The following is a 16,170-nucleotide window of genomic DNA, read 5'->3' on the forward strand; positions in this document are numbered from 1 at the left end:
TGTGGTGGAATATTACCCTTGGCAACAGTTCAGTGTTGTTATGCAACAAAAGGAAAGGAGAGGGGTTGGTCGAAGGCGGCGGGGGGGGTCTTTTCTTTACATCACAGCATTTATTGTTCCTTTATTTACCATTACTGGTTAGCTAACTGGTCTCTCGTATTTACAGTGGAAAGCTAAAGTACGTGTGGGAGCAGCGGGGGTCCCAGAACGTAAATCGTCTTTACATTCCCTTGGGAAACGCTAATGTGGCTCTCTCAGCGCAATTACGCTACATACCGTAGGAACGCTGTGTTGAAGCCTCAGGAAGCGACAGTGGCGTGCGGCTATTATATGCTATCTTGGTGCATTCTCCGTAGCCGTAGTAGCCCCTGTGGCCTGTTTTATTGTGGGAGAAAGACAAACATGTTTGTACATTCACTGGCCAAGGGCAGGAATGCAGCCCGAAGGCTTACTGTGGTGTATCTTTAAACATGTGCGTACTGCACATGTGTTTTATTGTATGTCCGTCCATACTTATCTAGGCCCAAAGACTGGCTAGACTTGGCGCTATCATATTCGGCATGGCGTTATCAGATTCGGTTTCCAAGAATTGTTGTTAAAAATGCCTATATTGTCAGCTTTTATCTGTTTCACTCGGCTCCCGTGTGCCATATCTCTTTGCAGTATTTTATAGTTCTTGCTTTACAAATGCTCAGGGTAATTCCAGGAATAGTGCATGCCATTCACCTAATTTATATGCCCCTAAAATAATAACTCAGGAAAAAAATATTCAGCCCAGGTATTATTATCGCACTTATTTGTTTGTATTTTCAGGGCCAAAAAAATGTCTGGCAGCAATAGCCACACAAATTCCAAAAAGAGGAAACTATGTCACAATACCCTAGCATGAATTCCTTGATCATGAGAAAAAACAAGCACAAAGACCTTTGTGGAGCCAAAATGTTTAGCATATTTTTGATAAACACACGCACACACACAACACCCCCTCCCCAAACACACACAGACACACGTTTACACACACACACGTTTACACACACACATACACACACACACACACACACACACACACACACACACACACACACACACACACACACACACACACACACACACACACACAGACACGCAATGTTATATCATACATTTTTATATATATCATACAGTATTATCACATTATGCTATATTTTGCATACAAATATTCATGATGTTTTTTGACCAACACACACACACACTCGAACACACACACACACGCACACACACACGCATACACACACACACACACACACACACACACACACACACACACACACACACACACACACACACACACACACACACACACACACACACACACACACACACACACACACACACACACACACACACACACACACTTTTATATAAAACATTTTTATATATCACACATTATTATCACCCCATCAAAAACATGACCTACTCTCTAAACTAGTAAATTAGTCACAATGTCACAAAGTCACAATCTCAACAGACCTCAACGCAATAGCCCCTTCATGTGCCCAGACAATTTATTTTTTTAATTCCTTTTAACAGTATACAGTAGCTAATTGGCCATATCCACACAGTGACCTCATGCCCGCCCTCACATTAATTCACACGTGTTCCCCATATACTGTAACTACTAAATTAATTGCTAATGTTTTTTTCTGTAATCTGATGGAACCAGGGCACTAAAAAGAGCTTTGGCTCTTTTGCGTGTGCACGCGTGTGTGTGTGTGTGTGTGTGTGTGTGTGTGTGTGTGTGTGTGTGTGTGTGTGTGTGTGTGTGTGTGTGTGTGTGTGTGTGTGCGTGCGCGCATGTGTGCGCGCATGTGTGCGCGCATGTGTGTGTGTGTGCGCGCACGCGTATGTGTGTGTCTGTGCGTGCGTGTGTGTGTAATAGGCTTAGATAGTGGGAGGTGGGGTGTTGTTTAGTTGGTGCGAGTGCATGCGTGTGTATGTAATAGGCCTAGTAGATAGTGGGAGGTGGGGTGTTGTTTAGTTGGCGGGGTAGGGGCCTAGATAGTGGGAGGTGGGGTGTTGTTTAGTTCGTGGGTGAGTATGTAATAGGCCTAGATAGTGGGAGGTGGGGTGTTGTTTAGTTGGCGGGGTAGGGGCCGCTTACTCACTCGTTCTCTTCTACTGCTACTGCATCAGCTCTCTGGAGCTCCTGGCTGGAACGTACCTCTGCTGGGCTGTGGAGCTGAGGCACTGTGTGTGTGTGTGTGTGTGTGTGTGTGTGTGTGTGTGTGTGTGTGTGTGTGTGTGTGTGTGTGTGTGTGTGTGTGTGTGTGTGTGTGTGTGTGTGTGTGTGTGTGTGTGTGTGTGTGTGTGTGTGTGTGTGGAGGGGGTTAGTATGTGAATCGTGCCACTGTGCGCCCGTGTTACTCTTGGCCAGGGCGCGGTGCCCAGTGGGCTTTGGCTGGGCTTCATCACCGCTGCCCTGTACTCAGAGACCCTCACAGAGGGAGACAAAGGGGTCGGCCGTCCCAGGCCCAGGGAGATCGGGGGCCCCAGATTTTTGGGTCCTCACGACATTGCATGTAATTGGTGGGGGACGACTTCAAATGACTTTGTCCCGGCCCGGCTAAAGCTGTCAGTGGACCTGCCTGGGGAGCGGTGGTGCTGCACGGTGCAGTACAGGCCGACCCGACCTGGGCCCAGCCCCCTGCACCTCTCTGGTTCTCTGGCCGCCGCCTGCGTGTTTGCTCTACAAACAATTAGGCCGCAATCGCTGCAGCTCGGCCGCGTGCCTGAGGACGCTTGTGGACGAGTAATTGGCTGGTAAGGACATCTTCATCGGGGATTAAAGAGGAAGTGGTTGATTTTGTTTGTCCTGCAAAAGAAGTTGGGTGGGTATTGGATGAGGCAAGGGGGGGGGGGGGGGTACTTTACTGGCACGAGCTAGTATTTAAACCTAAGGCCTATGGAAGGTAATCCTGGTCAAATACTAAAGGTGAAGGCATCATGTCAATCAGTATGGTGGCTGTTGCCCCGTGCATGTGTAAGACCTTGTAATTAGTTATGCAGCTCATGTACACAAGGTTGTAATTACTGTTTTTATTTTACGCAGCTCAGGGCTTGGACTGTCAAAAACCTCACCTCAGACTTTTACCTCTTCTCATGGTCTCAAGAAAAGTCAGAAAAGTCAAGATGGTTGAACCGTAAAAGTGAAGGACCATGAATTAGAGCATGATGTCTAAACGTGTACGTACTAGTGAACCCTCCTCTCAGGTTTTGCTGAAAACCTAGCCTGAAAATCTCTTAAGTTTACTTCTTTCCATTATTGCAATTCACACTAAATCATCAACACTAGTATTCCTATAACATGGTTGATGAGATAGTGTGACAAGCGTATTTTTCTCATAATGACTTTGTGGTGCAGCATAGTCACGCGCTATCTGTGCCCTATACACTGTAAAAAATGATATCAGTGATAAGTCATGATAACTTATATAATTAAGTTATTCTCCTATACACTGCAATGGCAACAACGTGGTTTAACTTGAAATTTTAAGTTTACCAGCTGCCTCAGAATTCCAAGTATATTTAAATCTTTATTTTAAGCTTCACATAACGTACAATAAGGATTTAAATTAACTTGGAATTCTGAGGCAGCTGGTATTTTTTTACAGTGTACCTATCTCAGCTGTGTGCCTTCCTGTGTATGGCTGTACAGGGTGGAGAGCCAACAGAGCTGTACAGTACGTTTGTTTCCTATGGAACAGAATCTGTTGATAAACAGCTCACGTTTGGGTTGGGCTATAATCTCCCCTTCTCTATGTCTCCCAGTTCTCTTTCTGTCTCTGTGTCTCTGTGTTTCTGTGCCTCTGTGTCTGTCTGTCTGCCTGTCTGTCTGCCTGTCTGTCTCTCTCTCTCTCTCTCTCTCTCTCTCTCTCTCTCTCTCTCTCTCTCTCTCTCTGTCTCTCCCTTCACGTGATGACGGCTCTGGTCTAGTGAGCTGCTTAAATGAGGAATGTAAATTGAGCGACCGCACTTCACCGTATCTCTCTCTCTCTCTCTCTCTCTCTCTCTCTCTCTCTCTCTCTCTCTCTCTCTCTCTCTCTCTCTCTCTCTCTCTCTCTCTCTGGGACAGTGCTCGTTTCTGCCAATGTACCGAAAGGCGGAGCTATGAAAAAGTAAATAAAATTAGTTCAGGAAGTCAAAGCCATGCCATGTTTTGCTTTAGTTTGAACACAGATGAGTTAATTGAGTGGCTGATGTACTGCTCCTGTTCAAGTCAAGTCAAGTCAGCTGACTGACTGTTGAGGTCTCAGTATAATCTGCTGATTCTGAGCTGGTTGAATCACAGTTGTGGCAGGGGTTGAAGTTTTACTTTGGGATGGCGCAACCTAAAAGTATTCATATTTTACCTGTATAGAAGCTACATGGTTTCAAAAACACTGGCACAGCAACAAATAATTTCACCTATTTATATACACAGTTGTACTGTACGTGCTTCTACAGTATTTCTTTGCACATCGCTAACCCCAAGGCAAGCGCTACACAGCTTTCAGAGCCCATTCAATGCTACATACAGCGCATTACTGTGGTTTTAAAAGGCCCCACAGCTGAATAATTATCCTGCGATTGCGTGTGTCGTGCTGTTGACAGCCAACTTCTCTTTTTTTTCTCTTTTTCTGCGCCCTTGTAAATCCTTAAGTGGACAACTGTGTCTCGTCTGTCAGCCTGTGAATTGTCCTATTAAGTTTTGGGTTTTTTAATACTGTAACCTGGCACCACATTTTGTGAAAGGGACTCCAGGGCAAAAGGCTAGGATGATAATTTATCATTGACTGATGCTCTTAGTAATTTCTTTGTGAATGCAATTATGGCGGTGCTGAGTTGTGTAAGAAGACGAAGATATAAAGTGTGCTGTCAGATTCGATCAGGGCCTTCCCACCGTGGATCCTGTGCAGCCATTTTTAAAAATGGTGGCAGACTTCCTGGAGGTCAGGCTCCTGAGTTCACAACCATTTCTCCTTTTTGGACAGGACAGGAGAGTATTACCGTAAGGACCAACTGTTCGGTGTGAATGTACTGTAAGTAGTTGAGACATTGAATGAGTTTAATGAGTTTAAGCTCTGCGAAAATACCGGTAGACTCATTGCAGTGAAACAGGTAAAGGCCAAATGAGTTTAGTTGTATGCAATTTGAAGACCCTTTTGACGTAGATGACCTGGATGAATGAGAATCTTCACAGACATGAAAAAGGGTTTTTGTTTATATAAACATCAAACATCAGATTTTAGTAGGTGAAAAAAGTCTCAAAAATCCCTAGAGCAATACTTGTATTTCATGGGAGCTTAGCAAGCATTTGCTTAACCAAAGCAATTGCTCAAGTTTTTTCCCTCCTTTTTTCGTTTTTGAAAAGGCATTGGCCAAAGGGCGAACTTTGTGGGCACCAACCTCTGTGGGCACTGCCTTGGCGAAAGGCAAACTTCTCAGCTTGCCGGACAGTAAAGTGAAGCCTTTTTATAGTGAGGAACACCCTCGGTAGACCGATATGTAAATCAAACGCCTCCCCACCTCGTAGCACGGTGTGCTTGCTGACATGCTATCTGTTTGTCCTGAAATTCCACAAGTCCAGACCACAAATGATAATCAGGCTGTGTGGTCCCCACTTGATATTCACCTCACCTTTATTGGCCACTCGTAGACTTGTCACAACCAGGCAAGCAAACAAGGTAATTTCCAAGGGCCTCCTGATGAAAGGGGGGGGGTCTTGGTAATGACTGGCACTGTGTATTTAAATGACAGCAATGCCAATGCCAATTTGTTTGTAGAGTGTGGCAGCACATCCCCAAATTCAATAACTGAAAGATGCAACGGGACTGCTAACGAAATCTCTCTCGAGGGGGGCCCTTCCCAATAATCGGGAGGGGGTTAAAGTCCCTCTTTGCCTAGGGCCCCCCAAATACGTTGAAACCGCCCTGCCCATTCCAGTTCTCACTGGCCAATGATCCCTACTGAACTCACTGGTGGTGGCTGTCTGAGGGCATTTTCAACTGGCGTAGTAAAAGCGATTCCTTCTTCACGCCCACCACAGAAATATTTCGTGCATTCATCTTAATTGCCCATAAAACCATCAACAAATGGCCCATGCAAGCACATCAAAAGGGATCCTAATTCAGGTGGGGAAACAAGAAAAAGTTGGATTTACTCTTAATTGGGTGGTAAGCCTTAATTCATTCTTAATTCGGTGGAATGAACGCATACATTTATTTCGTGTGTTCTGTGCCAACAATAATCCTTCTAATCATTGTGATGCATTGCTCACAGACACATTAGTGCTTCAGTTCCACCGTCAAATTCATTCAGACAAGTTACTATGTAATTTGTATGTCATTTTGCTGCTTGGTCTTCTTATGGGTTGTGCACACACACAGATCTCTGGACTGGTCACATGACCTCATCCTTGTTAGATCTCTCCTCTTTAGAAGGTCTCAGACAGGTGGGATTCAATTATATGGTCTAACAGATGTCCATCTGCCTCCTTGAAATGCGTTTAGTTAGGCCTACACATTCAAGCATGACAACATAACAAAACCTGTTGTGATGGGTTGCTTTTGTGCGGACAACCATGTCTGTGTCTGTGCAGGCATGTAGGCCTTTCATGTACTGTACAAACACACATGAACAACACAAACACGTGCATGCACATGCACACAAACACATACAGTTCACCAACTCACACACACACATATGCACACACGCACGCACGGCACACACGCACGCACGCACACACACACACGCATGCATGCATGCCACACAGAAGGACACACAGACACATGCACAAACACATGTATGCAAGTATGCATTGAAAACACTCCTCCCTCTCTCTCTCTCTCTCTCTCTCTCTCTCTCTCTCTCTCTCTCTCTCTCTCTCTCTCTCTCTCTCTCTCTCTCTCTCTCTCACACACACACACACGCACACACACACACACACACGCATTCCCCATCTGGTGGTATCGTATGCTCTACTGGTTGGCACGTGCCCTTGTGTGCCCGGGCAGGCAGGCGTGCCTTGGCTTGGTGCTTAATTAGCCCAAATGAGGGTGCGATCTGCCCTGATGGGGGAAACGTGCGCACGGGTACGGCAAACAAACGAGCAGGAAATGAGTCCACATTTATTTCCCATTGGCTGCTTAACGGTGGTGGGGAGGGAAGGGGGGTCGTGAATGGCAGTCAAATGTGGGGCTTTGGCCCAATCAAGATGTGAGTTCAGCTTTTCAACAGTAACGCTATCTGTTAGTTCTGGTTTTGCTGGTGTTTTCAGGGAAAAAAGACGTGGTCTACCTATATGAATAGTGAGCATTCTAACCTGATTATCGAACGATCTCCTCAGCTCTGTTGGCGAGTGTACTCCAAACAATATAGCGATTTTATAAGGTTCTCCCCTTAGGTGAAACCTGAAGCATTTGATTTGTTTTGTCAATGCGCCCAGTTCACCGGTCATAGCCCTCAGTGCACTCGCAAGTGACCACTTTTGTTGAAATCTGGGAAATCGACGGTTGAAACCTATACCTTGAGTTTGTTATTCCTGGTTGCATTCTGGGGTTTATTTGAACAAACTCCGTCTTGGCCAGAGCTGTGTGGAGCGAGTGGCGGCGGAGGGAGGGAGGGAGGGAGCGGCCGATTCCCCCTGCAGGTCTCTGGTATTCCAAGCGCTTGCTGGGTTGGAGTCGTGCCTCGTGACCCGACGAGTGTTCAGCACAGGGCCTGCCTGCTCTTAAGAGCGATTGATAAAGCATTTGGCCAGCGAGCCAAAGACAAGTCCCCTACTGAGTGTGTGGAGCCGAATGGATCCCTATTCCCGCCATCCCTCCTCCACCTCCTCCGCCTCCTCATCATACTCTTCCTCATCCTCCTCCTCCTCCTCCTCCTCCTCCTCCTCCTCTTCTTCTCCCTCCTCCTCCTCCTCCCCCCTTCTCCTCCTCCTCTTCTTCCCCTTCCTCCTCCTCCCTTTTCTCTCCTTAATCCTCATCCTCTTCATCCTCATCCTAGTCCTCCTCCACCTCCTCCTTCTCTCCTCCATATTCTACTATTAATCTTCCACCTCCACTTATTCTTTGTCCCCCTCCTTCCCTTCCTCCACCTCTTCCTCCTCCTCCTCCTCCTCCTCCTCCTCTTCTTCCTCCTCCTCCTCTTCTTCTTCCTCCTCCTCCTCCCAGTCCCCTCAGCCATCTCTCACACGCTCCGCTCCGCGTCTCCCCTCCCACAGCCTATCAAAGCCAGCCAAAGGACCAATAAACTGCCTGCCATCATCCCATTCCTAGGGTGGAAATGGCTGAGCACAGCTGTGGCGTTAATGAATATACTCTTAGCCTGTGCTTTTTACGCCATTCTCTTCCCTCCCTGTGATGTTTTTTGGCCCATAGCGAATTCCTACCGCTTACATAAGTCTTGTTCAGGCACAAACGCCTTCACACCCGCCCCCCACATCCCTCCTTTTGTGGATGTGGATGTTTTTTTTACCCCCTTTTTTCAAATGAGATGTGAATTGAGCCCTCTCATTTTTGTGTAAGCGTCGCTAGACTTGTTACTACTGTGTGCTTTGATGGCGAGCCCTTTAATTCCTCTTTTTTTAACGGCGTAAAGATAGTTATTCTGTATCTTTCGCAGGAAGAGAGCAGCGCCATGTGCGGTGTGAGCGCCTCCAAAGTGTTTTTATGTTTTATTTTCCTCTCGCCAGCTCACAGTCTTCTCTTTATGAGCTGAGTGGAGATGAAAGCCCCTCTAAGCCAACAGTGCAAACTGTTTGGACACAGGCGAGCACTTCATTACCAGCATCGCGGGCCCGTGTTACTCGCTGGCACGCTCACTCGCTCGCTTGCTCGCTCGCTCGCTCGCTTGCACGGTCATTCGCTTGCTCGTTCACTTGTTGTTGTTGTTGCACCAGCCAATCGGAACAACTCCCACTGTGTGTGTGTGTGTGTGTGTGTGTGTGTGTGTGTGTGTGTGTGTGTGTGTGTGTGTGTGTGTGTGTGTGTGTGTGTGTGTGTGTAACTGTGTGTCTGTGTGTGTGAGGGTTTTTTTGTTTTTGCTAGCCCATTAACCAGGCCCGTCTGCCGCTTATTAAAGTTTTTTACACAGCAAAATATTGCTCCTACAGCACTTCAAAGCTAGCTGTGTCCCGGGACAGTGAAGCAGGGGCCATCTTTTTTTTTTTTAAAGGCGCCAGACACATGCAGAGAAAGCGATGTGTGAATCCAAACATTTGTTTAGGATTACATGCAAACTGACATCCAGGTACAAAAAACAGCCTGGATGTCAGTTTTCATGTAAAAAAAAAAAAAAAAAAGAATTCCGTTGAAATGTTGAAGAGTGAGAGTAAACAGTGTGAGACAACTTTTATTTTGTTTGCACTTGGCCAGAAATAGACCTCTGCTCAGGTACATATAACATATTTAATTTAACATTTAATAGACAGTTTACGTATTAGTCAGTTTCTAGGAACTGCAAGGCCTGCACACAGTGCTTATCTTCATACATGTCTTGTGTACCATTGACACAGTGCAGCATGCAATCTAATGATGACGGGTGAATGGAGGCCTGCCTGTCTCTTGGTCCTCCTCCCTCAATATCCTCCTCTTCTCACACTGTGATGTTTGGAGATGAAACCCTGATTGCGTTTTGTAGACCACACATCTGTCTGTGTGACTCTGTGCACATTAAGGGATTTGATGGTTTTCACCAGCTTTTGTGTTTTCAGTTTAATGTGCTAACCCTCCACCACAGTCCCCTACAAGTTCTTTTTCAGTTTAATGTGCTAGCTAGCTCTCCATCATGGTTGGTCCCCTATGTGCTGTTTTTTTGGAGGTGCATTGGGCTGGTTTGGCTTTAATGTAGGCAAATTGTAACAGTGCCTTGGCATGCGTAAACCTTTAAAGATCTGAAAACGAGGGTTCTCTTTACCACGGGGAGAGGTTGCAATTGTGAATGGGGCTGAGCGAGAGAGCCAGGCCAATATTGTGTTTCAGGCAGTGAGGTGGAACTGCATGCACAGACTTTGAGAGAGAGAGAGAGAGAGAGAGAGAGAGAGAGAGAGAGAGAGAGAGAGAGAGAGACAGACAGACAGACAGAGAGAGACAGAGAGAGACAGAGAGAGACAGAGGAAGAGGTGTGAAAGCAGAGAAAAGGGAGAGAATGAACAGAGTGAACACAAAAAGTGAATGAAAGAGTGATATAGAGAAAACAGAGAGACAATGAAAGACAGAGAGACACAAAGAGAAAATGTGTGTGTGTGTGTGTGAGAGAGAGAGAGAGAAAGAGAGCGAATTACAGAGAGAGAGACGGGGAGAGAGAGAGAGAGAGAGAGAGAGAGAGAGAGAGAGATAGAGAAAGAGAGAGGGAAAGGGCAAGAGAGAGAGAGAGAGTGGAGAGAGCGATCGTAGGGACCTGTGGGGGAGGTGTGGAGGTGGGCAGCTGCGAGGGCCACAGCTCACTGGCGCACGGAAATGAGAACCAGACGTGCCGACGCTGCTGTGGAGGAGGACAGTGGGAATGGCAGCCCTTTATTGTGAAACACACTGCTGCTCTGTGTCTCCGTGTGTGTGCACATTTTTTTTCATTCTCTTTTCTCCTCCGCTGACTAAAAAAGAGAGAGAAGAGAGAGAGGCACTACCCAGCACATTGTTGCTCTACTAAAAAGCACTTCGGCGTGAACAACCATTTCATCTCGGCTGTTCATTTTCCTCCAAGGCCATTTTTTTGTATGAAAATAAAAACATTACAGGCTCTCTTTTTGTGGGAATATTAATGCAATTATAATAAGGGCTAAGGTTTTTTTATTGGCCGTGGGTGTAGATGGAACCAGCGTTGTTTTTCTGGTGGTTTTAATGTATGGACAGGACATACTGTGCTTTTTATGTGGTTAAACTGATGGCTGTATTCTTACAGACTAAAATTCTAAATTTAAACAACGCCTTTTAAATTGCTGTCCAGAAAAAAACGAGTGAGACATACTTATACATGCATTTTAGAGTCGTGCCCATCTCGCAGCTCCTTTCTGCATGGTAATTGGCTCGACGTGCAAATCTAATGAGAAATATTTATGGAGAACGAGTTTTGTACAGTAAACTTTTTAATGATAACTCTTAAAGCCCATGATCCGTGCAATGCAAAAAATGCAGGGCATCATTATGCCAGTTGACTCATAAATTTCAATTAAAAATCGCTATTATAGTTCTGTGTATAAAAAAAAATCATCATTTTAAAAACTTGTTTTTTATTAGGCCTTGTTATAATTTCTTGGCGCAATTTTTCAAATTGATTACTCGAAGTTCAAATCATTCTTGTAACTTGCTGTTTTATTGAGCTGCTTCGGTTAGGCCATAAGTGTTATGGCGATCAAGTTGTACTGTTTCTCGTTATGCTGATTGAGTTACTGCATGCATCTCGTTAGTTCACAGGTTTTCAGGTTCAATCCCCACTTTATCAATCTCTTTCTCCCTCCATGGCCGAAGTGGCCTTGAACAAGGCACCTAACCCCACACTGCTTCAGGGGCTGTAACCAATACCCTGTAATAACTGTAGGTTTGTTTGGATAAAGCATCAGCTGTAATGTAATGTAATGTAATATAATGTAGTGGTAGAGTTTGGTGATTTTATAATGTGTCTCATTATGTTTCTCTCGGCAGCGTGCGAGGAGCGGACGCTGGGAATGGGATCCGCGTCTTCATCCCGGACATCGGCATGTTCGTGGCCAGCCTGGTGACCTGGCTGCTGTGCCGCAGCCTGGAGAGGCCACCGGTGGGGGACGCCACGCAGCACAACCCCGACCTCGCAGAGCCCAGTAAACAAGTATGTGCTGCACGTGGTGCGCTGTGGTCAACTCACACGTCACTGTGGTCTTCAAAGTACAAAATATTGTGTCCAAAAAGTCAAAATTGAATGAAATCAAAAATCAGTCCCGTATATTTTGTTAAATCAAATTTAGTGTACCATTTCTAGCGGTTTCACACACAAAGATGATCCTGGGAACAAAAGATAGTTTCATGATGGCCTGTCCATACTATTCCGTCCTGTCACATTGCCCCAGCTGTAAAGAAGAGAGTGTCATTTGATTGGCTATTCATAAAAAATAACAGGATTTTCCCAACCACGCATTTTACCTACATAGACCTGCCTATACACACTTATGAATTCCATTGTTCTGCGGAGGGGATTTTTGTGATTTCATTAGCTGATCAGCAAGAAATGTGACCGTATTTCATCTGTCGCAGCCACATGCTTTACCTTAATGCATACCACACACCTTACCCACATACTTTACCTAAACCTAAAGATCCCAGATTGTTTGCATAATTCTCGAGTCCAGATTGAGCACGGAGTGGTATCACTCACTCAGAGTTGCACATCAACGCACTGACTGACTGGCAGTCTCCTGGTATCCCCAGTGAAAAAATGAATAGTTTGTGTCTGTGGTGAATGAGGGCTGTGTTTACTGCTCTCACCTACACATTCCTGTCAACCCATTTGACAACAATGCATAGTGATGTGCAGTGTGCAAATAGTGTCATTCAGTTACAGGCTATTAGGGCAAACACGAAAACAAAAAGAAACTTTCAGGAATGCCTCACTGCTTTCCCACAGCACTCTATCAAGGTAGTCTTTGGGCGTCTGGCAGAACCAGAGACGAAGACTCATGTTGTTCCCCCATCACTCATCCGCTGACTTTTATCTATCAATCTGCCTTCTCCTTCTCCCCACTGCTCTGCATGCCGCCCTCCTCAGGCCTTCGGTACAGGGGTCTGCTTTGGACGGTGCAAGTGAGGCCAGAACTAAAGGCAGCAATCAGTTATCCTTTGCTGCAGAGAGAGGGCCTTTTCCATCTTCCTCTCTTGTTTGCGCTCTCTCTCTCTCGCTCTCTCTCTCTCTCTCTCTACCTCGATCCTCTCCATCCTCCTCCTCCAGGTGTTCCACTGTTGAGTGGGCCGTAAATTACTCCCTGTTGCTCCGCCGAGGATAATAAGGGGAGCCCATTACTGTCTGGATAAATACCAGCCAGAGATCATTTGTGATGCCTGATTTCTCCCCGGTCTGTGATTCTGTCTTTTTTTCCCCTCGTTTTTTTTGCTTCACACTCTTTTCCCCTCACAACTCTTGGGCCAAGACTCCTCCTCCCAGGAGAGATATGGAATGATTAAAACATATTGTGATCTAATTTGTCTGTTTGGGAGAAGCTATCAACACCTCTGGGGTCCGCTCGCCTCCAATCTGGCAACTTCAAGCTGCACAGTGCTAGACAGTGAAGATCGATGTTTGGGAATGCGACTGAAAAGTGAAAAAGACAAAATGTCAATAATCAAGAAACATCGGGTGATTGAGGGACAAATGGAAGAAATGACAAATCAGATGAATTGACAAGTCAGGCTGAGCCAGATCTGTCAATTTCCTCAGCAGAGAGATCTACAGTACGTGTCTGACATTCCCCGCACACAACCAAAACGACGTAATGCATAGGTTGCAAGCAGTCGAAAATTATGACCTTGTGTCATTACTCAGCCCCAAAGTATTCATCTCCTGGTTGTCCAGGTTTTACGAGCAGCGAGCCAAATCCCTGAACAACTTGACCTGCATAAGTGGTTGGACGTTTACTGCCGAGGAAGACAGGCAGGTTTTTTCTACCCCTCAGGGCAGGGACACTAAAACGTTTGTCCAAGCAATTGAACTGTAATTCAGCAATCACCCCCAGTAGGAGAGTGAAATCAGTGGGTGTCAGCTAACCGTAACAGGTCAAGATGTTTGTATGTGTCTCTTTTGACCGGTTAAAAACCAAACTCAGTTTTCTCCGTTTTTGGCACTGGGCAAAGAGGAAGTGGGTGGCGGTTTCGGGAGACTCCCCAAAATACTATCTGTTGCATTAACGTCAAAAGGGAGAAAAATATTTTGACAGTATCGGTTCAGTTTGAGGAGGTAACCTTGAACTTTTCATATTTTGATTCAATTTAAAATTGGTCAGGTCCTATCACAGTAATTACCAGCTTATTGGTGCCATGGTCTACTATTGTGTTACTCCAGCATCCACAATTATGGTGTGGGGGTTGCATACCTCGGTCGGCCTGAGGTGGGAAAGTGCATGAAAACAGAGCAGCTGAAGCGAACAGAGACCCTGTTATAAAAACATTTTATTAGACAAAAACGAAAAAAAAAACGCATCTCAAGTTCAAAGGGAGAAACCAAAGGGATTATTATAGCGTTTTTTTCATCTCTTTTTGCGATCTCCTCCTCCTCCCCGAATAAGGATGTTCTGTTCTCCACCATTGCCATGAAGAAAAGGTCAATGTTTTTTGTGAGTCATGCTGGTTCACGTCCCTGGCTCTGATAGATGCAGAAAGTGCATCCAGAGAGCTGGCTTGAGGTTTTGCGGGGGTTGCAGTTGGCCAAAGGATTGGGGACAGAGGTTAGTGGTCTTAGAGACACCTCCAGGTTTCTTACAACAGCACCAGTCATTTGAAACTGAAGCAAAAACCTGGAGCAACATGGATGAAGTATTCCCTGTTCAAATGTTTCGATGTCAAACTCTCTTCCTCAGAGTAGTACTGTTTGATGCATCCTGGTGGTGGGTGGTGGTTTGGGGGGTGCAGCTGGGCAGGGTGGGGGTGGGGGGTAAGGTTAAAGAGTTTAAGTGACCTGTTATGATTTCAGAGGCAGCTCCAGATGCCTAACATCAGCGGGAGCTGTGTTTGATGCAGAAAGAAAGAGTGTCCGGAGGACACATTAGAAATGAGTGGTTTTACATTCTATTCACAGTGGCAGTGAATGCAGAGGAAGGTTTGATGGGAGTTCGTTCAGGGGGGAGCAGTTGACCAGGGGGGGATGTGGAGCGTAGAGATTAGGGGGCCTGATGGATGTGAGCGCAAAAGTTTCTTATATCAGCAGCGGCAGTTCCTGCTCAGTGCAAAAAGGCAGTGCATCCAGAATGTTGGGTTGGTGGTATGGGGGGATACAGTTGGCCAAGGGAAGTGTGTGTGGTGGTGGTGGAGGGTGGCTGGAGATTAGTGGCCTGATGTGAGCTCAGAGACACCCCCAGGATTCTTACATCAGCAGCAGCAGCCCACCTCTGCCCCCCCTCGCTGCCTGTGTGGTGACGGGGCCAGTGTTGCCAGATGTGTCTGACCAAATCACGCCCAAAAGCTTCTCAAAAACCGCCAAAATGCGTGAAATTCCGCCCAAATTCAACAAATTACATTGACTTCTATGGGCCCAAAACGGCTGAAAAAAAACCCACAAAATGGCCAATTTTTTCCGTTTTTTACCCGCAGACGTTCATCCCAAGTAGCCCAATTGGGCGCGCACCCGCCCAATCTGGCAACACTGGACGGGGCGCTGCTCTGAGTCATGCGCTGGAGGAGGCAGCCAACCAGCAAACAATGGCCCCCTTTGATGCGATTGACGGCATATCGCCTCGTCACTCTGTCCACTCCAGCCACTCCTACTGTTTTTTCTCTCTTTTACTCCATATCTTTCTCTCTCTCCTTTTCTCTCCCACCCTGTTTTTATTTCTCGTTCATTTCCTTCTTTCCTGTTCCTTTTTTTCTAAGTTCCCATTTCCTTTATTCTGCCTCTTTCTTCTCCCTGCGTTTCTACTGCTTTCTTTCTGACATTTAATGATTTGCTCTCTGATTAGCATGTTATCATTGCTTTAGTTGATTTTGGCTGGTATTGGTATTCACACACACACACACACACACACACACACACACACACACACACACACACACACACACACACACACACACACACACACACACACACACACACACACACACACACACACACACACACAGGGCCGGTTCTGGCTTATTTGGTGCCCTAGGCGAGTTTGAGTTCTGGCGCCCCCTCTCCCCCCCCCCCCCCCCCCCCCCCCCTCTCCCCCCGCCTTACCTTTGAAAGAAAAAAAAACCTCTTTCTTATACCTTACACAAGAGTAATATCCGTAGTAAGCTTAACTAAATAGCATCAAGAACAATAACCGTTTTGCATCAAATGGATTTCTGGTTCTTTTTGACAGGCGACCAACACATCAGATTGAGTCGCATGAAAGTAGCTTCACTGTGTGGTGTGTTGGATGTGATGGTGGTGGGGCCCCCAACCCCAGATGAGAGGGAGGTTATCAATGTGTTTGAATTATAATATGAAATTGAAATG

General features: G+C 46.0%; 1 protein-coding gene across 6 annotated transcripts in view; it reads left to right on the plus strand.

The window, feature by feature from the left end:
* The window catches only part of LOC134455585 (piezo-type mechanosensitive ion channel component 2), a 202,110-nt gene that overhangs the window by 98,939 nt on the left and 87,001 nt on the right, over positions 1-16,170 (plus strand). For all 6 annotated transcript variants that reach the window (XM_063206725.1, XM_063206726.1, XM_063206729.1 and 3 more), the window contains exon 5: positions 11,658-11,820. In XM_063206725.1, the coding sequence (XP_063062795.1) occupies positions 11,658-11,820 (163 nt within the window). The remainder of the gene's footprint in view (positions 1-11,657; positions 11,821-16,170) is intronic.

This window comes from Engraulis encrasicolus, chromosome 9, assembly GCF_034702125.1.
Source record: "Engraulis encrasicolus isolate BLACKSEA-1 chromosome 9, IST_EnEncr_1.0, whole genome shotgun sequence".
In the NCBI taxonomy this organism is placed as follows: Eukaryota; Metazoa; Chordata; class Actinopteri; order Clupeiformes; family Engraulidae; genus Engraulis; species Engraulis encrasicolus.